The 27,991-nt window shown below is 36.7% G+C and overlaps 1 protein-coding gene across 23 annotated transcripts in view; it reads left to right on the top strand.

Moving 5' to 3' along the window:
* The window catches only part of TRPS1 (transcriptional repressor GATA binding 1), a 268,713-nt gene extending 248,751 nt beyond the window's left edge, over positions 1-19,962 (top strand). For all 23 annotated transcript variants that reach the window (XM_034422205.3, XM_087890868.1, XM_087890867.1 and 20 more), the window contains 2 exons: positions 11,135-11,257; positions 18,388-19,962. In XM_034422205.3, the coding sequence (XP_034278096.1) occupies positions 11,135-11,257; positions 18,388-19,449 (1,185 nt within the window). In that variant the 3' untranslated portion in view covers positions 19,450-19,962. The remainder of the gene's footprint in view (positions 1-11,134; positions 11,258-18,387) is intronic.
* Positions 19,963-27,991: the final 8,029 nt, after the last annotated feature.

Raw genomic sequence — 27,991 nt, 5'->3', positions numbered from 1 at the left:
GAGAGAGAGAGATAGAAAGAAAATCACACATAGTATAATATCATTAATATAAATAACAAGCTTAATGCTTTTGGGCTTGTTAAATGTTATTTGATGGGACCAGGGAGATGTGCCTTTTTTGTCATAGCTTGTGTGTTCTGGAAGAGCATTCCACACATCTGATTAACTCCACACTGCTGCCTTTCTGACCAAAACTTAAATATCTGTCTCTTTTCCAAAATGCTGGGCTAAGATATGGTGGGAATCCATAGTGCAGTAGTTTTAATGTTATTGTATAGGTTGTCTCACTGATTTGGCCATCTTTTCCTTTTCTTCTTTTGATCACTGTACTGGTCTTTTAAGCTTTTAATCTGTATTCATCCCAGAGCCATTCTGATTGGGCAATTTACAAATAGGATTAATTTTTTTTTTTTTGGCTGCATGAGACTTTCATAACCTTAAGATTGTGCAGCACTAGAGCTGTGCAGGGGTTTTAGATTTCAAGGCAAAAAAAGGAGGCGGAGGAGGCAAACATGTAGCATCTCTTTCCAAACTCCTTAAAGCAACTACTTCCTTTCCTTGGAACACCGTCCATGTGTAAGTGGTATGAAGTGATAGAAACAGAAGACTGGATGGATAGCTGGATTGTTTTCTAATTTCATGCAAACGCAACATATATATACATGTAGAAAGACCAAATTTTATTGTGGCCCGCCAGCGGCCTGCGCAGTCGTGGCTGATCCCGACAATGAGGAGGCTGGTGTGGTGTCATGCCAGCAGCCTGCACAGCCAGCACTCGTGTCGGACAGCGAGGAGGCTGAAGAGGATGTGGTGCCAGAGGCAGAGACTCAGCCAGGGCCTTCAGAACCTCCAGAGGTTCCTTCAAGTGGAGAGAGCAAAGTGGAGGAGCCTCTCCTCAATGCTCGGGCACGCAGAGCTGCCAAAAGGCAGAAGTGGCTACTCAGGAGGAGGAGGTCTACTCGAGAGTAGGGCTTGAGGATAATTGCCCACTCCCTTAGCCTATTTAAGTCGCACGTAGCTATTGCTTTCTTGCTGGAAACAACTCGTATTTATTATCAGAGTATTTTGGTTTATCATATCTTGTTTTCTGGGCTGGTTGCCAACCTTTGCCGGTCTTGTTTATTCTTGCTACTTAATAAATTTGATAAGGACCGTTGGTGTGTGTCAATATCCTCGGAAATCCGGAGCTGGAGCAGAACAAATTTAAAAAAGGATAACCCAGTGAAGATTTCATTCTGACTGAGAATTGATTGAATCATTTGTGTTCTTTTGTGGAGGAAAAAAATAACATATCCAGATTGCTGACCCAGTGGTGAAATCCAATTTTTTTTACTACCGGTTCTGTGGGTGTGGCTTGGTGGGTGTGGTGTGACTTGGTGGGCGTGGCAGAAGGATACTGCAAAATCTCCATTCCCACCCTACTCCTGGGGGAAGGATACTGCAAAATCTCCATTCCCATCCCATTCTCGGGCCAGCCAGAGGTGATATTTGCCGGTTCTCCGAACTACTCAAAATTTCCACTACCGGTTCTCTGAACCACTCAAAATTTCTACTACCAGTTCTCCAGAACCTGCTGGATTTCACCTCTGTGGTGATTAGCAATAGTCTACAAATAGTCTACTATTTTTTGCAGCGTCAATGTGCCATTAAGAATTGCGTGTACCAAGGTCAACTCTGGCCAATGCCATAAATGTCTCTTATTTGTACCTAATTATGAATTATTTGTACCTTGATTATTTCCTGGATGTAAAGCAAATGTATCTGAATATATTCCCTTTTTTCTAATCCAAAGATTCATTTATTTGTTATTGTTCTGAAGCATAGAGCTAGGACATTTGTGTACACTAGGATGCTTTTTTCAAGTATGATTCATAGCAATAGTTTATTGCAAAATACTTTGTACTTTTTCTTATCCACATGAATGAGGGAATGTAAATGAGCTGCTTAAATGTCATACCTTATATTACACCACATTACATTGTTAATCCATTTCTGAAGTTTCTGAATGGTTATAATATAATTAGAAAAATCTTATTTTTTTAAAGTAAACTTTCTACATCAATTGGTTCAAACACAGTATCCTGTTTACAATTTTGCCAGATTTTTTTTTCTCAGCATGCTATAGTAAAATAAAACAAAAATTCTAGTAGCCCTTCAATAGGTATTTGAAACTAATTCCCATTGAATAGAATAGGGTTTGCTTGCTTCTAAGGAAACATGTGCATGTGTTGGAGAATAACTGGCAAGGGCAGAAGGAGGAGTCAAATGGGGGATTAGTTTAGAATCTCTACATAGTCATAAGGCAAAATCCAACCTCTTGAATACTATTGAACCTTATCTAGTTTAACCCATGTGCAAACCATTAATCTGAGAAGATTCCTGTGTGTAGGCTTGAACAATAAAGAAGTAAACTGAATCCTTCACGTGTGAATCTGATTGCTTGCACATTGCAGCATGGTACTTACTCAGTTTAAACAACTTTGTCAATAGGAAATTAACGAATCTAATATTTCGGGGAGGGGAGGATCTTAGTCTTTTATCCTCATAGAAAATAACTATTAGCATTTTCCTTGTAATTTCCAATAGCTATTGCATTCAGCTTTCATTTCTTTGAAATGAACCCATTCTGGACAAACGCTGTTAAAGTAAACTTTGAGCTATGTAAGGGAATGGTTGAATGTTACTTGACACGATTAATTCTGGCTAAGAAGAAAAAAAATTCAGGAGATAACATCAAGGATCCAGTTTAAAGAAATTGCTCAAAGGAAGGTTAGGGAGGGAGGAAATTCTCAAGTCTGATGTCATTCCACATTCATCCCTGCATCATCCTTAAATCCAGAAATAGCTAACAGATTCATTTATCTATGGAATCCCATCTCCTGCTTCCCCATCTGGTCAGCATTATTGTGCTACTTCAGTATCATCACCATCTTCATTTTTGCTTTTTTAAAGACTGGTATCAGAAACCTTCCAGCTCTCACAGTCTTCACTCTATTCCAGCCTTAATTTGTATTTCTGTTTTTTATCTTTTTTTAAAGTTTGTAGGAAATGTTACACACCTTTTTCTGCATTCTCCTTTGCATTTCAATATCCATTTTATTTACATTCTTTTAATTAGCTTTTCATAAAATAGTGGAATGAATATATATATATTGCTGAATTTATCTTTCGCTGATAAAGAAATAAAGGGAGACTAGTATAGATCTATTTCAAGCTATTTAGCTCTCATCAGCTAGCCATACACACACACACATATACACACCCTAATATATACATGGGGTTTGTGATTATCAGTTCAGTATAAAACACTATTAAACTTTATAGATAGATTTGTGAAGTATTAACTTAAAAGATTGCATTAAAATCTAAATTAAATACATTTCTACATTCTTATTTCATACATATCCTCTACTATGTTTAGTGCTTAAGAGGAAATGTTTTACTTATGTTCTGAAGCACCCTGTAAGGTAACGTGCATGAAGACAAGTAATTTTCCTTTAATTTTGGTGGATATTAGAGTCTTTAATAATATGCACTTCTGGTAAAAATGTAAATTTTTTGTGCCTCTTTGAATTTTTCCCCAGGAAGTTTTCATTTAGTTAAGTATTCCTTTAAATAATATTAGAATGTTTCACTGACAATGTGCAGGTATGTTTTGGATGGTAAGCAATGTTATTTCAAAGGGAGGACAGTGTTTTCTGCACCAATTATTTTCTTACTAACCTGAGGGGGAAATCCCATATTTACAAGAGTGCAAATACTCCAAAACACAAGCACTTATTTTCATTTTGTAGATGGCAAAAGCAAATTTTATTATTAAGAAAAGTTTTCAAAATCAGAAGCTGTTCCCTTTTCTTTGTGACAGTAAAACGGACCACTAGGGATACACCAGTGTTCCTTTATATTTCTTAGAAGGTTGTATAAAGCTGTTTGAATTTGGATCTCTTGAATTCAAAATATCCCCTATCGCGCTTAAAACAATAGCTTCAGACAACGGTTTCAATTGTTTGAGCTTTAAACAGTTCTGTTCTGAATTTGAAACACTTCCAAACTGGTTGAAACAGTTCATTTTAATGGAAAACAACTGTTTGAGACTTGACAAGATATTTCAAATTCATTTTACACAACACTACTAATTAGCATTATATTATTTGAACATCACATATATTTCTTTTGGCATTATTCAAGAAGATGGGTTCCTGCTGTGAATAATTATTTACTATCTGAAATTCAGGTAAAACAATATCAGACATATGTGTGCAGGCATAGCCCCTTTGCTTGCAATACCAAAAAGAGGATTTAATAATTCAGAGAGTTGCTATATTCATGCTAATGTTGCTTCGCATAGACCTGCTTTATAGAGATATTCATTGAATGTCTTCCTAATGCAGGTTTGTGAGTCAAAAATTTCTCAAGGCTGACATATCTCAGTCATGTGTTGCTTTAGGATAAAAAGTCTGTTAAATAGTATGAAAGTAGAAGAAAGAAATGCCCAAATTATATCACAGTGAGTATAAGGAGGGAAATGCACGCCCATGTTGAAGAAAATCAACTATTTTAATCACTGCTTCCTAGAGAGGTAGCTTATTCCTGATCCAGTGGATATCAGCATCCATACCACTGGATGGATTTAAGAAAATCTGCTCATTGACAATATTTTCATTGGTCAATCACAAAAGGCCATGTTGCTTGGATTTGTATATATACTACACCAATACATTATGACATCCTGGGTTCTTGGGAAGAATTCAAGTGTGTGAAATCCAACACCAGCTAAAGAACTGGCAGGTGTGATTCCACATGATTGCTTACTTGTATCCTATGACTATCATTAAGTGTTGTACCTTATGATTCTTGACGAATGTATCTTGTCTTTTTATGTACACTGAGAGCATATGCACCAAAGACAAATTCCTTGTGTGTCCAATCACACTTGGCCAATAAAGAATTCTATCTATTATCTATCTATCTATCTATCTATCTATCTATCTATCTATCTATCTATCTATCTATCTATCTATCTATTAATTATTGGGTATATAATAATATATTAAACATGTATGCCCTTCCTATCATAACAGAACACCAGAGTTGGAAAGGACTTTGGAGGTCTTCTAGTCCAACCCTCTGCTCATGCCAGAAATCCTATAACATTTCAGACAAATAAATGGATGTCCAATGTCTTAAAAATCTCCAGTATTGGACAACCCACAACTTCTAGAGGCAGCTGATTAATTGTTCTAACTGTCAGGAAATTTCTCTGACTTTATAGTTGATTGATTAGTTTCCATCCATTGCTTCTTGTCCTGCCTTCAGATGCTGCATATGTGAAGGGACCATTCTGAATTTCAAATATCTACAGAATAAAAGCTAAGAAATATGTGAATTAGCTCCCTGCAATCTTAATAGAAAGTTGACATCTGCTTCCCATACATATGTTGGTTGAATATGTGATAGGTATACGCTGAAAATGAATGTCATCTTTCAACATCTTCCTGCTTTCAGTACCCACAAACATTCTTTGGTTGAAATTGGCTGATGATCACAGAGCCAGTATGGGTTAAAAACAAGATATTTAAGAAAATATTAGTAAATAATACCTCCGGTTAAAACAGTTACTTATTCTCATGGTTCTAGTATGTTTCTCAGTTTGCTGTAAAAAAAAAAAAAAAACAGTTCCTTGAGGAGGTATCATTCGGGTTATATGCTTCAAGATTAAATGTTTTCCCCTCCCTATTTTCGCTAAGCTTTCTTTTCCCTTAAAATTAATGGAGCAGGAAACTTTCTGTTGGCATTTCCCTGGAAACTAAGCTGCTGTGGTTCAACTTATGAAAGGCAAGAATTATTCGCAAACCTGGGAATTTTTGTTTCTTTTTTTTTTTAAATCATATTTGGCCTTCTTTCAAATTATAAACAGCTGAACCGATTTAAAGAAAATTTTATTTTAAAAAAAATCTTCACATCTGCGCTAACTAATTTGTATGCCAAATTTCAACCCAGTGTGATTTGAAACGACTAATATATTAAACACCCAACCTAGGAACTAAAATGGAAAATACTGAGAGACCCTTAACTGTAGTTGTCCCTTCATGCTGTGTTATTATAATGTATTCGATACAAGGATTCACATAATTAAAGATTGACTTAGCAGAAGTATAGTTTCAATTATTGATCCTTTGGGATTATTTTTCCAAGTCTGTACAGGAAATTTGCACGGCTAACTCCAATTAAAGCAAGTGGCATTGAAGGAAATCCAATTCCTATCATTGGTGCTCAGTGAGTCCTTGCTTCCATGATGTTAAGAGCTGTTGTTGCAGATTCTGTTATGGCTAGGATAAAATATGATTTTGTATGAAACTGAACACAGATTTCCCATGATATACAGCAGGACCCAGTTCAACAGATTTGCAGTTTGTTGAAAATGGCTAGGAATGACTTCGAACTGTGTTTCTCAGGCTCATAAGGAGCCCTTTGTCACATTGCCACCGTGCTGTGTGCCTGCAAAATTAATACCTACGCTATATGTGTGTTTCCAAAAGGAGAAATTGTATTTTCTGAAATTTGTGTTTGAAAGTGGAAATCACATTCAAGGGGGCCTGGAAAGCAAATGTGTTAGATAAAACTCTTGGCTTGAATTAATACTTTTATTGGTGAACACTCAGAAACAAAGGAAAAAGAACACACATTAGAAGAGTTGTCTGTCAACTCATGATGTTAATGCATCGATAATCAGCTTTATCATGCCCGTCTCCAAAGATTCAATTCCATCAAGATACTTGCTGCTAAGCTCCATAACCTTCCTGTTGCTGTGTAGAAAAGGAAGCAACAAACTCAGCATATTCTTATGTATGGTTTAAACGAAAAGAACAAAACCAGGCAACAGCACCATGTGGCACATTCATGTCAAATAACCCTAAAATCTATAGCTAGCCCATAATGGGTTCCATGCTTTCTTGTGCTGATTTATAGCTACAGCTTCAGCTCTGGAAATCATAAATGTGGTGAAAATGTACAGTTGGATGACTTTTGCACCTGATCAGTCTGGAAAGCCAAAGTCCCAAATCTTAACTTCTTTAATACAGGTTTTTGTTTATATATTTCTAAACATGAATTGGATTGCACTGTCCTCCATAACATAGTTCACTCTGGCAGTTTTTCAGATAGCTATTTAATCTAATCTAGGGCATGAGTTTAGAGTTACCTTGAACAAAAGAGAGTAACATTAAAGAAATTGTACATAGACATGTAAACTATGGTTAATAGCACATTTCACATCCTCATATAAGGGATGGAAAGGAGAAAGGGAAGGAATCCCTTCAGATTTTAGTCCTCTAATCATTGCCAACTATAGGGGGCAATACTCATCCCCATTTCAAGGTCGTTGAGCCAGCACTGTCAAAAGACATTTCTGCAGTCATGTGGCCAGCATGATGTCACGGAGTGCTGTTTCCTCCCCACCAAAGTGGTACCTATTTATCTACTCACATTTTCATGCTTTCGAACTGCTAGGTGGGCAGGAGCTAGGTGAAGATGGGTGACCACCTTCTTGTGTGACACTCGGTTCTCAACCTGGGCTGTGGCTTTTGAGCTGACAAGCCCAGGATCTTACCCACTGAACCATCGCACTGCCCACATCCTTCTATAGGAATCCACAATTTCAGCCAGAATAGAGTTTTGGGTTTCTTTTCTTTTTTACATTAAAGAGTTTTTGGTATCTACTTACAAAGTGTTGGCTTTGGCTAATTGAATGCTGACAGCTGATGCAAACTAATGAGCAGTAAAGAGTATTTGGAGCTAAAACTCCTTAATGTATGATATAACCAAGGCAAGCATAACAGCCTTCTTTAACCAGGTGCCCTCCAGATGTATTTCTAGAATTCCCAACCAAACAAATAGATGACATTGCCTGGAAATTCTGGGAATTGATATTCAGCATATCTGAACAACCTCCATTTAAGGAAGACTACAATTGGTCAAATATATTTGCACTTGTCACCACATCACAAGTAACTTGTAATCATTCAAACCTAGAATATTATTCTTCCACTCGACCAGTTTTTATGATGTATATTATACAAAATAGCCATTTGACAAACAACAAACCAGCTCAAAAACAGTTAACATTTCTAAACAGACAATATGCTTTCTGATTTATCTTACTTTCCAACAAGTAATTTCAAAAATTAATAAATAGCATCCACTTATCCTTTATTAATATTACATCCTTTCTGTATTCATAACTGGGTTAACATAATGAGTTCCACAACAATCCACCCTCTGTGTAGCAAGAAGAAATGTATGGCCACAGTTCCCCCGCCCCCTCCGGCTTTGGAGATTATTTCCATTCTTTTAGCAGACAAAAAAATTCATAATAATTTCCATGTCTGACTATCTTTACATAATCTTTCAAATAATCAAGTAAGATTACTTACAGTTACAGGAGAAAGTTTATAATATGATGATTTGGATACAGGTTATAGCAGATGTCAGTTCTACCAAAAAGCTGAATTTAACATGTGCAGTGTATATATTTCCAAAGCATAAATCTGATATTCATTCATTCATTTGTCCAGTTAAGCTACATCCTAGCCCCATGCTTATTGTACAAAATAAATGCACCTCCTCTGGGTATAATTCTTTCTTTAAATTTTACATCTTTTTTTTTTTAGAAAAAATGCATAAATACATATATCCAAAACAATAAATATTCATGCTTCCTTTGTTTATAATCAAGACTAAAATTCAACTAAATGCTGCAATGAGATATTAATTCAGTATAATCGTGGAAATGCATGAGAAGAGAGTGATGAGTTTTCAGAAAATTAAGCGGGTAGCCACAATTACATAATTAATGCCCTATCCCTTTGTTACAACTATGTGTGCACAACATATAGCAGAAAACTATAAATTGTCAACTCCAGATGAGTACTTGTTTGTTAAAAACAATTATCTGGTCTCTTTAAAAAAATCTGCCAAATAACCATCACCCATCAAACTTGTCAAGCTTGGAAAAACTCACACTTGGTATACACCCTGATCAGCGTGCCTCTGCTTGTATATACCATTTCTAAGAACATTTGGAACAGACTGATATGTTTTTCAAGCAGATTCAAAAGATGGCCATGCAAAAGAGTTTCCATTAGAACTCGTTGCATGCGTAACTGTAATCTCATTTAACTAAAAGTTTATTGATCTCCAAAGAAAGTATTTTGGCAATCAGCTGAGTTTTTTTGTGTGGATAAACTAGCCTACAGAGTTTTTTTAAAAGGACTTTAGATACTTGTTAGGCAAACTCACTGACCAGCATTAGACTGTTAGATTAGCATGCATACTATATTATTGTGGTTCAGGGAGTGCATTTTATGTATTTAAAACAAACAAACTGACCATTTTAAACATAAATCTGAAGCTATTAAGACCATTCTCAAGTCCAGTTGCACTTGAGATTTAGGTGAAAGAGTGAGATATAATTATAGTTTTGATTAAGTGGTATTGAGCTTAGAGGCAGAGACGGAAGAACTGATTATTCCTTTGGCATTCTTGATTTGACTTAAAGAAACCCAACTCGCTACACTAATGAAACTGTATTTGTGGTTTAAAAGGCAATTGTTGGTCTGTTTCAGTTCTTACTGAAAATGTTTCCCCAATCTTACTAAAATATTGCACTTATGTTAGAATTTTATAGCCATGTAGGTTACTAGCCCCTCAATTCTTTGTGTTTCCTATGTTTTTGCCGTATAGTGGATTAATGGGGAAGCTAAACATTAGAAGCGAGCAGCCATCAGCAAATGCAAGATCATAATTAGTTTAGCTGACGAGGGCCTCTGATAGCGCTTACATCTGGATGGAAAAATTACCCTATAGGGAACTGGCTGATCACCAGGTCTTTTTAGTGATACATTGCGAAACACCCGATGAATCAAATGCCCTTTCTATGCCAAGAAAGTGTTCCACGCTCCAAGCCAAAATTATGTCTGCAAAAAGCTTTCCATTTGAAATGTATCAGAGTACAATTATAACCATTGTACTTTCTTGGCACCAGCACTCCTTCCCTACAGTATGGAGTAAAATTAAACGAATTGCTTAAATTTGAGGAAACCTTGAAATTTTGATTTACAAGGTTAGTAATTTTTAAATTTAGAACTAAATCAGTTTAAGCTTTTTTTTTTTTTTTTTTTGCTGAAATGGTTCGCCCTTCCACAGTTGTGCAAAATGAAGAACTCTTAATAAATGTTTATTTTAAAAAAGAAACTTGAAAAGATTTGCTTTCCTTAGAAGAGGGGAAAATAGCCATGTCATAATTATTAACGGTTATGTCTATAAAGTCAGCCTGTAGTGCTTTATTTTGCCGTGTTCTTCTTCTGTGAAATTCTTCACTAATTTAAACAATATCTTTATACGATAGAAGAAATCTAACGGATCATTCTCAGTTGCGGGATTAAGAAAGCTGTGGAATTCAATCACACCATCATTTATGTTCACTTTGCATTCCTATAAGTATACTTTACACCATCTGCTGATGAGACAACATCATGTGGTTTTATCACCAAAGTAGAGCTTTATATACACCTTCATAGTACTAAATTTAAGCCATGCTTTCAGTGGGCTTTAGGAAATAAAAAGCAGCATATGTGATTTTTATAACTACGTTAGCCTGTAATTTAACACTTTGCATCTTGTTAAAGAGATAGAAAGACTTTTTAAGAACCGAAATAAGGCTACATGCAAATTGAAATTAATTGGAAAGATGTTTATTTATGTTTTAAGTGTTTAAGTGTTGTTGATGATCACACCATTAAAATAACTCAAAATCCAGGGGGGGGAAATACCTAAGAGCAACTCTAAAAAAAAAAAATCTTAAAATTCAGGGCACCAAATCTGTTCATTAAAAGGCACAAATTCAGTAGTTTACCAAATTAAAACTTTGGAGGAAAACAAAAGTATTTGTGTTTTGCACACTTGATCTATTAGTGCAGGGTAAATTGTCATGAAAATCTGCATTATGTTCAGTGCAGTGTAATTTTATACTATCAAGATAAATAGAAAACTGTTGTATACATTTGCCATATTTACAGATCACGTGACTAACCTTTGACATTTTTTTTTCCTTTCTTTTTTCCGTCCCCAATTTTAGAGACGTAGAGGTTCGGGTGTTTTTTGTGCCAATTGCCTGACCACAAAGACCTCACTCTGGCGAAAGAACGCAAATGGAGGATATGTCTGCAATGCGTGTGGTCTCTACCAGAAGCTTCATTCGGTAGGAAGAACTTGCTTGTTTTATATTGGGAAGGTTTTCAGCAACTCAGCTGAAGTTGGGCAGCTGTGGTTAATTTCCTAACTGCACATTTTCTTCAGTGTGGTCACTCCAGAATCAGATGTGATTCATCATGGAAGATGCTGATATGCCATAGAGAAGGGGAGTCAGTGTTCGAGATGCCCAATGAGGCATTTATTTACTTGGAGACAAAACAAAGAATAAAAATGGAGCTATTTCCTTCTTTCACACAAGACATCCACAGAATTATATCAAAAAAGGAATATTTCAAGATTCCTTCCTTCTCATGACGGAGAATTGAATTGAATTGAATTGAATTTATTAAATTTTTATACCTCCCTTCTCCCAGAGGGACTCAGGGCGGTGAACAGCCAGGATTAAAATACATACAATATGAAAATTAAAATAGTTTAAAACATAAGTAAATCCATTTGGCTTCCCCAATTTAAAAACCCCTTACCCATAAAACAATTAAAAATTTTAAGCCAGCCCGGCTTGCTGAAAGAAGAAGGTCTTCAGAGCCCGGCGGAAAGTACGGAGGTCCGGGATCAATCATATCCCTAGGGGTAGCTCGTTCCAGAGGGCGGGTGCCCCCACAGAGAAGGCTCTCCCCCTGGGGGTCGCCAGTCGACATTGCTTGACCGACGGCACCCGCTGGTAGTGTAGCTTGAAGTTTATGAAAAAGTTCAGTTCCAGTCTCAAAGGTGCTTTTTCAAGAGGCAACTGGACTTTCTGTTTTTTCTTTGAAGACGTTTCGCTTCTTATCAAAAAGCTTCTTCAGTTCTCTTGGATAAGAAGCGAAACATCTTCAAAGAAAAGCCAGAAAGTCCAGTTGCCTCTTGAAAAAGCACCTTTGGGACAACCATGACCTGGGTGACTGAGAATCTCCATCCAGGACATTCAGTTCCTAGTATCTTCAGGTTGATCTGGAAACCTAGCATCAGCCAACCAGTCATATAGAAAGTACTAAACTTAAAAGGATTAATATTCTAACTTTAATTCAAGACAACTCCTTAATGTCTCTAATTGAAAGGAATCGTATAAGGAAACATAAATATGTATGAATTGACGGCTAATTATTTTCTCCCTCTATTCCAAGAATACCTCCAAGTCTTGCTGAGCTCCTTATCATGGTGGGGGGAGGGTTGTGTGTTTCCTGGGAGAGTTGAGTGAAGGACCTAGGAAATGTATGCCAAATTTGTGTAACCCCAGGATACTCCCAGAAAAGTCACCCAAGGTATAAAGATAATCCCAGATCATTATGGATAGAATTTATCTATATGGTTGCTAAGAGTGACACTGACTTGAAGGTAATTAATTAATCAACCAATCAATCACCCAGGTGGTCTGAAAGAGAAGAAATAAAATTATACTGACCAGGTTTTTCCCATGGTTTTCCTAAGCAGTGTATTTATTTATTCTGGGGGGTTAACTATATAAATAGTTATCCAAGTTATCCATGTTCATCCAAGATAACATGAATTATATAAAGTGTGATATTCTAAAATAGGTTCTATCTTTCGGTGTATATTAGTGCCTCCTTTCTGATTAAACATCTAAATAGTACCAAGCCTTTGCAGGATTTCCTGCCCTCTTAGCCCTAAATTTATTTTCATGAAACCACTTTGCAAATTTAGACAGTCTATGATGATCTTCAACTTATTTCAGCCTATTTTTGCCAGCCATATATTGAATAAGCCAGTCTTGAGTTTGGTTGCTGCTGATGGCATCATTATGCCATCATTATCATCATTATGTTAATGGCTCTGAGCCCTGGCTTAAAATCAGAAAGGCAGGAAAAGCTTCAGGAAGTTTTCTGTTTCTGATTTAAATTGATCTGATTCTTGGGTAAAGGATATGGTTGAATTCATAGGAATCTCCAGCTATTAGCTGGCTTAAACTAGTGTTTCTCAACCTTAGCAACTGAGGGAAAAAAAACTGGCCTAAAGTAATCTATGGATCAACATTCAGTTTTTTACCAGTTTTCACACTTCGTGAAGGTTCCATTCATTTATTTTTAAAAGGTCTTGGTTTACTTCAGTTGTGATACTGTGTCATACATTAGCTAAAATGGAAAATTATATCTAATTAACCTCAAATGGGTTGGACTGCAACATGTAAAGAGAAAAAAAGAGCCAAATAAAACAAAGATAAGAGCACACAGCTCGTTTATATTTTGATTTATTATAAATGCTTTTTGTTTATTTCTTTGTTTGAAGTGGGCCAGAAGGTTTTATTCATTAAACAAATTTATATGGCTGCCCAATTCACACACAGTGACTCCAGATAGCTTAAAAATTAAAAAAATCAGAAGCATACAGTCGGAATCATACAATCCTATTTCTCCTATATTGACAACAACCAACCACTTGATTGGCTCTGAATCAGCTTAGGGTCCCCAGGCCTGCCTATAGAACCATAACTTCAGGGTCTTCTGCAGGGGTGAAATTCACTTACCTTCCCTACCGGTTCGCAAATGTGCACGTGAGGCTGAAAATCATCGCAAAAAAGGGACATCATGACGTCCGCGCGGGTGGGCGGAGCCTCCCGCAACCACCGCTACCGGTTTGCCTGAGCCGGTTAGAACTGGCTGAATTTTACCCCTGGTCTTCTGGAAAAGTAACAAAGTGGGGACCAATCTTATCTCCAAGGAAGAATATTCCATAGGGAGGGAGCTACCACTGAGAAGGCCCTTTTTGTTGATCCCACCAGATGTATTTCTCTAATAGATGGAACCTAAACATGTAAAAATGGTTAACTTAGTGCAACAAAGTTTTACTTGTCAATTGAAGGTTACTTTTTAAAATGCTTTTAATTTTGCACAAGGTTTTTTTTTCTTTTTTTTTTTTTTTGCTATGGTAAAAAATATAGAATTACTAATAACTACTAGAATAATTTTCTTTGGCATGGGCCTCTGTTGGAGGAAGCAAGAGAAACAAATGACAACATTATTACCCAAACACTGTGATTTACATACTTATGACAAATGTCATGACTCGTGAGTCATTTATTTGTATGATTACATCATCACTCATGTGTCATTATTTTGGCATCCTTGCAGTTTGCTATGGATGGCATCGAGGGATTTTTAAAAGCTGGTTTAAAAGAAATCAATTATTAATGCCAATGCTAATTGGTAGTAAGTTGGAGCTACATTTATTTTTGTGAGTAGAGAGCTAAGGTAAAACCATTTTAAATACTAGTCTTGAAACAAGCTACTAAGTTTCTACTTGATACACCCTAATGGTTAATGAGTTTAATTTTACCCAAGCAAAAGGCGAAAGTGTTGCTAAACATTAAATTTGCTACAGTGTTAGCAATAGGGAAAAAAAGGCTATGTAATTAAATGTAAACACTAGAGGGTTCTTCATTTAAAAAGTATCAAGTATGTACCGTTTCCCCCAAAATAAGACATCCCCTGATAATAAGCCCAATCAGGTTTTTGAGTGCATGGCAGTAAGGCCAAGCGCTTATTTCAGGGTTCAAAAAAATATAAGGCAGGGTCTTATTTTCGGGGGGAAACGGTATATCCAGTGAATTTATACCCCAGTAAATAAGACAAGGACTCTGGGAGACAGTGGAGGACAAAGGGCGGGGTGGCATTCTGTGGTTCATGGGGTTGCAACACAACTTAGCAACTGAACAACAAGAGCAAATAGGGGTAGACCTTACTTTCAGGAAAAAAAACAATACAATTAACGGTTCCACTGCTACTGTCTATTTTTCTATTTTGCCTAATGCAATGGGTCATCCCATCCTTTCTGAGCCTTTCTGATTCCCTCCCAAATCTCTTCTGTGATGTGCGTAGGCAGGTTTTGGACCTGATTATGGAGTCATGACTGGGGTGCCAGGGAAAAATGAGAACAACAAATCCCTGCTGTAGAAACAGAAACAAACTTTGGCAACCTTGGAAGCATCCTTTATTCACATTCATGGATTTCAGACTTGAATGTTAATATGAATGTTACCACGTTACCACCTGATTTTGCCTAGAGAGAATCAAACAAACAATACTTTTCATAAGGAGCATGTGTTTACTACTTCTCTGGGCTTTCAATGTGCTGCCCCTGGGTGGTGACTTCTGTAGCAGTTGACGTTGGTCAAACCATTCTTAGCACAACATGTTTCTGCTGGGTAGGGAGTTCCTGAGGTTGCTGAAGATACCAGGGGCCGGGTGGAAATCAGTGGTGAAATTCAGCCAGATCTATCCAGATCATGTGATCTGGTAGTGCCGGCAGCGGGAGGCTCCACCCACCCAGCCAGATGTCATAATGTCCCATTTTTTACGCTCTGCGCATGCGCAGAAGATTCTGTGCATGCGTGGAGGAGGTGCGCGCTCGTGCTCCCATTTGCGAGCCAGTAGGGAAAGGTAAGTGAATTTCACTGCTGGTGGGAATGTCATGGTGTCACTGGAGAGGCAAGGGTAGAATTTTTCAGACTCTCTTTCTGTAGGTTGAGTACTTTAAACCATAATACCTACATTTAATCTGTCCAAGATTAACATTCATTCATTCATTCATTCATTCATTCATTCATTCATTCATTCATTGTTCCCACCCAAATGTACTGAACCAGGGATTGAGGAAGAGGAAAGAAGAGACATGCCTGAATTTTCAGGGTTATTTTTCTTTGGAGATTTTTCAGAACTCTGATATGAAGTGTTATAATCCACCCTGCCATTTCCCTCCCATTTATTTTGCTGTTTTTGGAGACGTTTCATTGAGTGCATTTTTTCTTGTTCTTGTAATTCCACTTCTGGAAGATTTTCACTTCTGGCAATTGATGATAATCAACCATCCTTCCAATTAATGTGTTGACGACAGATTATCCATACCCCAGGAAAAAGTGGAAGTGACCCCATCCAAGCATTGCTGTTGATGGATGTCTCAGTGCCCAACTCATCTGTTTAAGACTATTGGCCTTGACATATTTTCTTCATCATGGCCTCAGTATATTACTTATACAGAGAGCCCAGATCAGCATATAATTAAGATAGTTATTTTTATCAGGAAGAAAGTCTCTGTTGCACTATGTATTTGAGCATTGTTCACTCGGTCACTTTTCAGTGTTCACAGAAGCAATACAGATAGTCTTCAGCTTCTGATCACAGGTGAGCCCAAAATTTCTGTTGCTAAACAAGACAATTGTTCAGTGAGTTTTGTCCCATTTTACAACCTTTCTTGCCACAGTTGTTAAGTGAAACACTGCAGTTGTTAATAACACGGTTGTTAGGTGAATCCGGCTTCCCTATTGACTTTTGAGTAGTTCGGAGAACCGGTAAATACTGCTTCTGACTTGCCCCACCCCCATCTATTCTCTGCCTCCCGAATCCCATCTGATCGGGAGGAAATGGGGATTTTGCAGTAACCTTCTCCTGGAGTGGGGTGGGAATGGAGATTTTACAGTATTCTTCCCCTGCCATGGCCACCAAGCCATGCCATGCCCACCAAGCCACGCCCACAGAACCGGTAGTAAAAAAAATTGAATCCCACCACTGTTCTACCAGTATTATAATAGCAATAAAATAATAGCTTTGTTTACTAAGCTTCAGATAATCTTTTGCAGGACTGGGTCTTGAGTGTTTGCCTATCATTTTCTGTAAATGCAGAAAACCAGGCAGGATTTTTCCTATAGCCAGATAATCCTCGGAGCTGTTGTTATAATAATCATAATGACATCTTTCTTCCTCTAACATGAAAATTTGCTATTCCCCCTTGTGTGATGCAGTGACTATGATAAGCAAAAACATGAGAACAGGATGCTTATTATGACTCTGCATTTTTTTTTAGTGTGATTGCCTGTACATTTACACGAAACACCTTCCTTTCTCTCTCAAATGTCCTAGTGTATTATGTAAATGTAATTCGGCAGACGGGCAACTAGGTCTCCTTCATATCTGTAAGAATTGTTTCCTAGACTGATAAGAAATTCAAGAGAATGTTATGCAAATAGCCAGCTGTGAAGTCTCACTGACATCTGTCAGAAAAAGAATCAGAAAGTTTCTGCTGTAATGTACAAAGGGATATATTAGTTCTAATTTGAAGACAGTTCAGTCACTAGGCTTCTTGAAAATCTGTTTCATTTATCAATAAATCCTGCTAAAGAGAACTTTGAGAATCATAATTAAAAAAGAATGATTTTTTTGTGTGTGTAAGCTGTTACCAAAGAATCTGATAATGTCACAATTATGTATCCCATGTTGAGCTCTGCACAGATGACCATTTCTTATCTTGCATCTAAATCATAAGAATATTTTTTGATTGGCAATTGTAATTGAATACAGCTTAGCAAGCAGAGATAGGCGATTAGGAGCAGAAATTAATTATCTTAGAAATTAACTTAATGGAGGCAAAGGTGAATGAAGGAGGCAGATCGGGAGATAAAAGAACAGCTCTGTAAAGTGGGTTTTATTTGCATATTAGCGTATTTGATTAATTCAAGCTGTTACAGAGTTCATTGATCACACTCTTAATCCCTTTGTATATTGCTTTTCAAGTTGATCATGGCCTGAAAATGGTTATAAATAAATGTAAATGGTTATAAATAAATATGATAGGAGATATAAAGGACAAAGAAATATAGATCATACCTAATTGAAGAAACCATACAATTTGACAATGAGTTAGATGTCCATATATGTTTCTTCCTTTCTCCTTCCTCTTTCCTATACATTTCCTTCCATCACAACCTTGAAGGTTTCATAAAGCATCCAATCTGTGAAACAATGGTTTAAAGACTTCCGTGATACAGGCTTGATACCCATATGAAACTGATGGTGAATTTTACATTCTAAGGACAACAGTTATGGTGCCTTATCACTTTCAAGGTTGTTGTATGAAGATCATGACATTCACTTCGGTGCCAACTAAAGGGATTCAAAATGTAACATGTGACATGTTTTAATTATTCAAAACGAGGGAGTCAGCTTCCTGTGCTTCACTGCCCTTGCCTCTTCCTTCCAAATAAAACCTTCCTTAAAACAGTTTCCCTGGATGGCTTGATTGGACTTAACTGAACTCTTTAAGTATATCAAGGGATTTGCATGAACAGTTTTGCAAAGCTTTGCTTAGCATTGCTCTTTTATTGATGATGTTATTGTGTTTTATATGCAGACTCCCAGGCCTTTAAACATCATTAAGCAGAACAACGGTGAGCAGATCATTAGGAGACGGACAAGAAAACGCCTTAACCCAGAGGCACTTCAGGCTGAGCAGCTAAACAAACAACAGAGAGGGAACAGCGAGGAACAAGTCAACGGCAGCCCATTAGATAGGAGGTCAGAGGATCATTTAACCGAAGGTCATCAGCGAGAAATCCAGCTTCCCAGCCTAAGTAAATATGAAGCCCAGGGTTCATTGACTAAAAGCCATTCCGCTCCTCAGTCAATACTGGTCGGCCAATCTCTGGATATTCATAAAAGGATGCAACCTTTGCACATTCAGATAAAAAGTCCTCAGGAAAGTTCTGGAGACCCAGGCAATAGTTCCTCTATATCAGAAGGAAAAGGAAGCTCAGAGAGAGGCAGCCCAATAGAGAAATACATGAGACCTGCTAAACACCTAAACTATTCACCACCCGGAAGCCCTATCGAGAAGTATCAGTACCCACTTTTTGGACTTCCGTTTGTACACAATGAGTTTCAAAGTGAAGCTGATTGGCTGAGATTCTGGAGTAAATATAAGCTGTCCGTTCCTGGGAATCCACACTACTTGAGTCATGTGCCTGGCCTACCAAATCCTTGCCAAAACTATGTGCCTTATCCCACCTTTAATCTGCCTCCTCATTTTTCAGCTGTTGGATCTGACAATGACATTCCTCTAGATTTGGCGATAAAACATTCCAGACCTGGGGCGACTGCAAATGGTGCCTCTAAGGAGAAAGCTAAGACAGCATCAAATGTAAAAAATGAAGGTTCCTTGAATGTAGTTAAAACCGAGAAAGTTGACCGAAGTACTCAAGATGATCTATCAACCAAGTGTGTGCACTGTGGCATTGTCTTTCTGGATGAAGTGATGTATGCCTTGCATATGAGTTGCCATGGTGACAGTGGACCTTTTCAATGCAGCATATGCCAATATTTTTGCACGGACAAGTATGACTTCACCACTCACATCCAGAGGGGCCTACATAAGAACAATGCACAAGCGGAAACGAATGGCAAACCGAAAGAGTAAAATTAAATAAAAAAAATAAATAATAATAATAAAAAAAAACCTTAGCACTTAGCACAATTAAACAGAAATAGGTTTTCCTTGATGGGAATTCAATAGCTTGTAATGTCTTAAGCACTTCATATAGCAAGCATGCCTTATCCAATATACAATCTTTTCTTCTTCCCTCCTTTTGCTTCATACAAGCAAACTAAAAGTTCTTAAGAAAGACAATTATATATAAAAAAAAAAGGATGGCAGCTGGAATGGGGGGAGGGGTAAAGGAATCAATCACTCGGGACCCATCCTGCAAAAAAAAAAAAATTATAAATAAGAAAGAAAAAAAATCTATACAAAAGACACTATATCAGGGAAGGTCTCTTTGCAAAACTTAACCAGGCAGATAATGCTTTTGTTCTTGTACGAGAAACATAGCTGGCTAGAATGCAAAGATGTATAATGCTGAAGCAGGTGTACAGTACACATATGCACATTGTATAGTGAAATGGACTTGTTAAATAAACTGATGCCCAGAAATCTAGTAGTATTTTTTTTTCCTCCATTTGGGTTCACTTTGGCCTTATTGCCACAGCATCCTCCTGCCACAGCATTTCTACAATCTGGAAGGCAGTAGGATTGTTGTTTTTTTGTTTGTTTGTTTGTTTGGTATGGTTTTATTCTGTTTTGTTTTCCAGTTGTCTCTGGTGCTAAGCCAGTGGGTAGCTGTTGTTGGATCCCCTACGACAGAGCCCTTCAATCTTTTTTGAGGTCTAGCGCAGCGGGAGCACTGCTTATGCAATAGGTCGAAGACCAGGAGCGTTCATTTTCAGCCACAGCTGTTCCTTCCCTTTCACTCTGAAATCAAGTAAATAACAAAATTCTCAGGAAAGATGGAAGTAAAATTATGGGAGTCTCAGAACATGATCTTTTATGCCAAGAAGACCTTCTTTCCAAGCTGCTTCTTAAGTTTTAAAGGTGGCGAGAAAGCCCTTCATAAGAGAGATTCACTGAAATTCAGCTCACAAGTAGATCTGGGGATTGCAAACTACGTCTCAGGAGATTGTGGATGTGAGATGCTTTTGGCCAAAATATAGGAAAAGTACTTTGTTTTCTGATCTCTCTCTTATACGAAAGCTACTTTATGGACTTGACATTCATAGTATTAATGCTTGACTAACTGTTCTCTCAATTTTGCTTCAGGTAGAGTGTGGGACTGACTTTTCCCAGAAGTCCTTAGATTGTTTATATGCAGTGGTCAATTGCTTCATCAGATTTAACTCCGGCTTTTGGTAGTGTTTGCCTTCATGGCCAATCTTATTTTTAATATTTTTGAGAGCAAGATAATAATGACGATAATAATAATAATAATAATAATAAACCTTTTGTAAAATTATTCCATGAAGGGAAAGCTCCTCAGCATAACTGCTCAGGGAAATAGGGCTAAATAACTATTCAGTCATTGGTTCAAGGTGCTGTTAGACAAACCTTCACAAATGTTGCAAGAATCTAATAAAGGGTGGACTTCAATTCAATTTCATTATCTTGGCCCAGGCAGTCCTCGTTGTTGTTGTTGTTATTCTTATTTTCTTAAAGGGATATTACAAGAGATATTACAAGCTACTGGATGTACTGTCAGATTAACTTATTTCATTTAAGAAGTTGGGAGAACAAATAGGAAAAAAAACTTATTTTTCTAGTAAATATTAATGTATTACATTTCAAATAATGGTGCCTGACATATTGAATAATTATTTTCTACAGTGTACGTATGCAACAAAGATATTCCATCATGCATAAGATTCAGCGCTGGCTCAGCCTCGCTCTGTTTACATTTGCAAATGTAGCAAACAAGGTAATGAAGCAACTTTCTATTGCAGTAGGTATCTTTGATTTGTGCGCGTGTGTGTGTGCATTAAAATTGTAAACGGTAACATGAAATGAATGGACTTTGTTGATAATAATGATATTTGGGGGGGAGAAGAAGACGAAGACGAGACGGCGAAGACGAAGAAGGAAATGAAAATATTTTTATGCCTACTTAGGAGGAAGAAAAAGAGTAGCACTATTCATTCCAAGTACTTTTTGTATTCTTAAGATCTTAACTCACATTGTTATGCTTAAAATGATAAACATATATCCTCTTTTTATTGCTTTGTCTATGTTTCAGCTGAAACATTTCAGAGATTATGTCAAGAGGTGCCATCTGACTGCTTGGCACACAAGTTTTTAATTGCATTCTGTACTAGCATTGCACTCCATTTTTACCATATTACACCGTCGCTACATGTTTTCTTGTTTTGTTGCGCTGGGGCTTTATTTTTTATTTTTATTTTTTTTTGCATTGCACGGTCTTAGTCTCTTACGGTTGTGGAGTATAACTGGTTCCTAAATGTCACTGAGAATGAAGATTAAAATGTCTGATATTCCATTCTTCTTTTCCATCTCTCTCTTTATTTTTATTTTTTTGAAAATTTTCTAGGGATTTCCAGGCTCGATCTTCAAAATAGGAACTTATGTGGAAGGTCCTTCTTCTGAGCCCACCTACAGGCTATTATTCCCAATTAAAACTACCCTTAAAATGATTTAGACCCATCTAGGGTCTAAACCTAAATCTAAATCTAAAAATTTAGACCCATCTAATCTAGGAAATGAGCATTTAAATTTATATGGCAAGATAAAATGGAGAGAAGTCACCCCAGTTTAGAGTTACAAGACCAGAATCTTAAGAAGAATTAAAACTAGCATTTATTTGCTAGGGGCTCAATTTGTAGAAAGTAAATGGGGCCTTGTTTAACTCTTATCTCAATTTAACTTCCCATTAAACCTCCTAAATGCAACAGCTAAGGGTGTAGTTTTAAATGTACGCACTAAGGAATAAAAGCTTCATTGAACACAGTGACATAAATTCCTGCATAGGATTGTACTGTGTGTCACCATTATAAAGGGTAAATTACTGGGATCCATCTGGTTCCTTCTGAAATTCAATCAGCTTTTGGAAAACAAAAATAGGGCATTCACATCATACCACTACCAATTGGTACTATCCTTAGTTTGCAAAACATAAATGCAATTTGACCTGCCATGAATTGCAAACCCCATGATGATAGCGATTACTCATAACTATGCCTCTAAAATTTATATTGAAAGCAAACAGCAGGAAACCTCAATCTGCCTGAGTGACAGTTCTATAGCTGGTCTCCAAAGATCTGGCTGACCTTGGCAGTTTTTTAGAGCCTACATAGGAAACCTGTGATGAAAGTAATTCATCCACTTAATTAAAGTGAGTCTATTATTTGATACCAAGACTAAGGATCTTCTCTTGTACCCTTTCTTCAACTTATTGAACTTATATTGCTCTGAACCAAGCCATTATGTCCTGTCAATTACGTATAACAATCTTTCAGATGCTAAATTTGTTATACTATTTTAGTATCTATCTGGGATTATAATCCCACTAATAATTGTGGGATTATTAAACCACAAGACAGATAGTGGGTTGCATCTCAAGGAAGAATAATGTTGCTTATATTTACAGTCAAGAAAGAATGGCATTCCACATTCTTTCTGAAAATCATCTACTTTAGGACCTTGAAGTATGTATCATTTTTCTTCTCCAATACTTATAGCAGTGGCAGGATTTGAAATACACTTTTTTTTTTTTTTTTACAATTTGCCCTTGTTTCATTAACAATCGAAATTATATTAGGTGGTGAACCCAAAATTAAAATGCCCCAAATTAATCTGAATCACAATTTCACTTTTTTTTTTTAAAAAAAAAAGGCAATTACTTAAAGATATATTTGAATGCATAATAGGAAATGAAATAAGCATTTTAAGGCTTTTTTTTTAAAAAAAAAAGGGTATAAAATATGCATTCCATTCAAGGAAATTAGACAGTACATAACTGCAGTCCACTTAGGACATTTTATTAAGAAGGGTGATAGCTTGCTGATGGTGGCCCACTTGCAGTATGCCCCCTTCAGGTTTTTCATTGGATGTTCAATTGTCATTTAAAATGTTCCCAAATTTATCTTCACAAACATACAAGGAATACATGCTATTAGTATTCTAACTGTTCCAAAAAAAAAAAAAATGCATCCCACATTGTATTTTTCCTAGTGAAATATTTACAAAGGCACTGACAGAATTGAAATTCCATTTCAGCTATTTAAAAAAAAAATACTTAACCTAATTAAGTATAAAAGTTATACTTGGGCTATCTCTATTTTATCTATACTTATATTTTGGCTGTCCTAGGATGATCTCTTCCAGCTATGGATTTAATTTGCCACTCATGGAATTGCTCCTCAAAGAGAAGCTGTTTTAAAGCAAAAAGTCTTAGGGAGCTGAATAGAATCTAAGATTTTTTTATATTCCTTATCTTAACAGTGGGCCACTAATGCTGGATGCAGAGTAAGGCAGTTGGAAATGCTGCTACCATCTAAAAAGATCCAGATGCTTTTGCACAAAAAAATAGATTTGTTATTGTAGATGGAACAATATGTCTGTTGTAATGCATAACCTTTGTACTTTTTTTTAAAATTAAAATATTAAATAGCCTGATCCAACTTGTCTAAACTGATAGATTATTTTTGGTGGGGATGAATGGGGACTTAGATATTCTACACATTATTCCTACACAGCAACACTTTCTTTTTTTACCCATGTTCCCTCCAATATATTATGTAGAGTTACGTTGCATATTTTAGAAAAGTTTTCTTTCACAGTACTGGAAAAAACAACGCTATAGACATGATATTTCTTTATGTTAACTAACCTATTCTCATGCTTTATGCAAGTAGGTTTCCCCTTCCCTTTCTTCTCATTATATCCTCCGTGTTGTATTAAAAGTGTTCTAGGAAGTCCTTGAATCTCCCAGAGCAAAGTAAGGCCAAGAAGCAAGGCCAAGAGAAATCCAATCTGGAACTAAGGAGAAATTTCCTTGAATATTACAAATTAACAGAGTTGGAAAGGACCTTATAGGTGATCTAGTCCAACCCTCCTCTCAAGCAGGAGACCCTACACCATTTCTGACAAGTGTCAGTCCAATCGTTTCTTGAAAATCTCCAGTGATCCATCACTGGAGGTTTTCAAGAAAAGATTGGAGAGCTATTTGTCTGAGATAGTGTAAGGTCTCCTACCTTGGGCAGGGGGTTGGACTAGAAGACCTCAGTTTTTTTCCGATCCTATGATTCTATCATAGGTATCATAGCTAAGTTTTATTTCTATCTCTTTGAACTTAATTATGCCTAAATAGGATCTCATTGTCGAAAAAGTAGTTCAATAATGGATGGCAATTACAGAACCACCCCATTCATTGAAAATGGTAAGGAGAACCATTAATGTTCTTTTATTTTGCTTTAGAAGATCTATAAACCATCCAAAAGAATAGGCTGGATTGTTACTCCTGTATTTTTTATGAAACCAAGCTCCATGGACAATAGCAATAGCACTTAGACTTATATACCACTTCACAGTTCTTTTACAGCCCTCTCTAAGCGGTTTACAGAGTCAGCCTATTGCCCCCAACAATCTGAGTCCTCATTTTACCGATCTCGGAAGGAAGGAAGGCTGAGTCAACCTTGAATCAATAGTTATGATATGGACCTTCTGCTCAGTTTTCTATTGCCATTAAGGTCTATAGTTGAGGGACCAGGAGTGACCATCCACATTGGACAAATTATAGATTATAGAATAGTTTGAAAATATATAAAGGACAAAATAAAAAGGTTCAGCACTACATTTTCCATATTTGATCTTGGTCATTGCGATTCCAACTAGCTGGCTTGGTTGACCAAATATTGCATGTTTAACATCTGAATAAAAATGCAAAATAAAATCTTAAAGTGGAAATATTTTTCCCGATAGCTACCCAATTAATGGAAATTCTTTTTTTTCCCTTCGCAACGACCCATTTTCTTGTCTAAACAGTTGAATGATAACAGCTGTCACTTTGTCAGCCAAAAATTAAAATAAATATTTGGACTAATAAGATGTTTGATGAGCTCTAAGTATGCAGTGAAAGAGATTCCAAGGACTTTATAGGTATTGGAGGGAACAACTGAGCCCAGTATGATCCTTACTCATTCAGACACACACACATAAAAAGAAAGAAGATAGAGAGATAATAGAGTATAAGTGCAGTGCCAACTAAACAAATCTCATTCCCATACCCCACCCTTTTTTTCCCTAGATTTCTAGAAAACCTGTTATCTAGACTTCTAGATTTCATACACCTGGTTATATCCAGTTTTAATTATTGATATGCCAAAGATTTTGGATATTTGCTCATTTCCCATCAAAGATTTTGAATATTTGCTCATTTCCAATCAATGGGGCATATCTTGCCCAGTTGAAAAGAATTTATTCTTTCAGTTTTTCCATGAAGTGAAAAGTCAATCTTTTTCAGTGCAGTTTCCATTCCGATTTATAGGATGTAGACTCTCAAACAGGTTCTTTCATGAGTTGAAGTCCACAAGTCTTGAAGTTGCCAAGGTTGGAGACCCCTGCTCTAGATGAGTTAGAACTAAAGCTCTCAGAAACCTCATTCAAGGTTGGAAAAGTCTTCCTTTGCTTACAAAGAATATTTTCTTCCCCTAGAAGATCACTTTGATATGCAGGGTTCTAAATACACCATATTGAAATATTGTATCCATAATTTTTTTTTCTTAACAACTAAAAAGATTATATGCAAGATAATTTAATAACCACTTTCAAGGAGACAACTAGAGTAATAAATACCGTAGAGAAGGGGGAAAGCCTATCTGGCTGAGATGAATCATCTAAAAATCAAAAACAGTGAACCCAAACTAAACCTATCTATGCTTAAATGCAAAATTGTCAAGAAAACATTGTGTTCTCAGCTACCACAACCCATTGTTACAGCCTGGTGGCCTCATCTTTCCAAAAATGCCAGAGATTACAACAATACGGAACTTCAAACAGAAAACCCAAGTTGCAAACTTCTCCATAGCGCTAATTCAAATGATACACAAAGATACACCATTTGACTGTACGAGCCTCATTTAATTGAATGGAAACTGAGCTAGGATGAACTAGCAGACTTTCAGTAGATTGTGCCCCATGGCATAAATACTCCATAAATACTCCATCCTACTCCCCTTATTCTACTCTGGTATCTAAAATCCTCTGCCCCCCCCCCCACTAGATTCATGGTATGAATGCTTCTCTCCTTTTCTAAGTATATTCTGATTTGCTGGAGTAAGCCCATCTCAGAATATTGTTGATTTTAATGTAACATGGTAGCAATATTCAATAATGGAAGTTTCAAATATTTTCAAGAATATTTTTTTTTTTAATGTAGGACTGCATCTAAAATGCTCATCACTGCTCTAGCCTATAAAATAGGACAGTATTTTGCTTTTGTTTGTGTTTTCTGTTTCTGCTTCCCCTCCTCCATCTCCCCCTATTCCCTCTCTGTCTCCCACCCCAGTCTTCATATTGCATGTTCATTTCTATTCACAACCGTGTTCCTGGTGTATTTCTTATGCAAACAATTCTTCAGGCAGCAAAAGATGTCTGTTACATCTAAACTTGAATAATAAAGTTTTACCACCAGTTATAAAAAAAAAATGTGGTGTCTTATTTTTAATAATGAATGACAACACTGACATTGTAATACAGTGATTATGATATGTCTTTTAATAGTGAGAAAAAAGAAAGAATGTTCACATAGCAACAGAATTTACAGATTGTTGTTCTCCAGAACAAATGGGTATGTTCTTTGTTTTCATTGTCCTCCTTTTATATCAAACATGTAAGGATATGCAGGGACCATTTAATGCCCATCCCCTAAAAGCTCTTGGAAAGTTCTGTTGCCCTGGTGGCAGCTACTCACAGAATAGATGTTTCCCATAATAATCCTATTAATAATATTGTAAATAAGGGTTAGATAATAACTCATAGATGGATTCCTAATTTGCTCTATGATCATAGCCAGAGAGTAATCAGAAATGATGCTACATCAGTTTAGAAATAATCTTCAGTACCTGAAGTGTTGAGTCTCTAGAAAGAGTGCAGAGAAGAGCAACAAAGATGATTAGGGAATAAAATGCTTAAAAAAATATGGAGAATGGTTGCAGGAATAGGTTATGAGTAGTTTAATGAAAATAAGGCCTAAGGGAGATATGATAGCAGTATCTAAAGGGCTGCCACAAAGGAGCGGGTCAACCTATTTGGGACAAGAAGCAATGGGTGGAAACTAATCAAGGAGAGAACCAACTAAGAACTAAGGAGAAATTTCTTGACAGAACAATTAATCAGTGGAACAACACCTGCAGATGTTGTAGGTGCTCCAACATTGGATGTTTTTAAGAAGAGATTGGACAACCATTTCTCTAAAATGGTATAGGGTTTCCTTCTTGAGCAGAGTGTTGGACTAGAAGACCTCCAAAATGCCTTCTAACTCTTGTTATTCTATTAATAAGTTGGGTGAAACACAACAAGGCTTTGTCCTGAGACCCCTGTTATTCAACATTTGTATTAATGACATGGATAAAGAGGTTGAGGGGCAGATGACAGAGCTGCCAGCTAGTGTTGCAGAGGA

The sequence above is a fragment of the Pantherophis guttatus genome, chromosome 3 (genome assembly GCF_059756535.1).
Source record: "Pantherophis guttatus breed Tessera chromosome 3, ASM5975653v1, whole genome shotgun sequence".
Classification (NCBI taxonomy): Eukaryota; Metazoa; Chordata; class Lepidosauria; order Squamata; family Colubridae; genus Pantherophis; species Pantherophis guttatus.
This window is presented reverse-complemented; position numbering and strand designations above follow the sequence as displayed.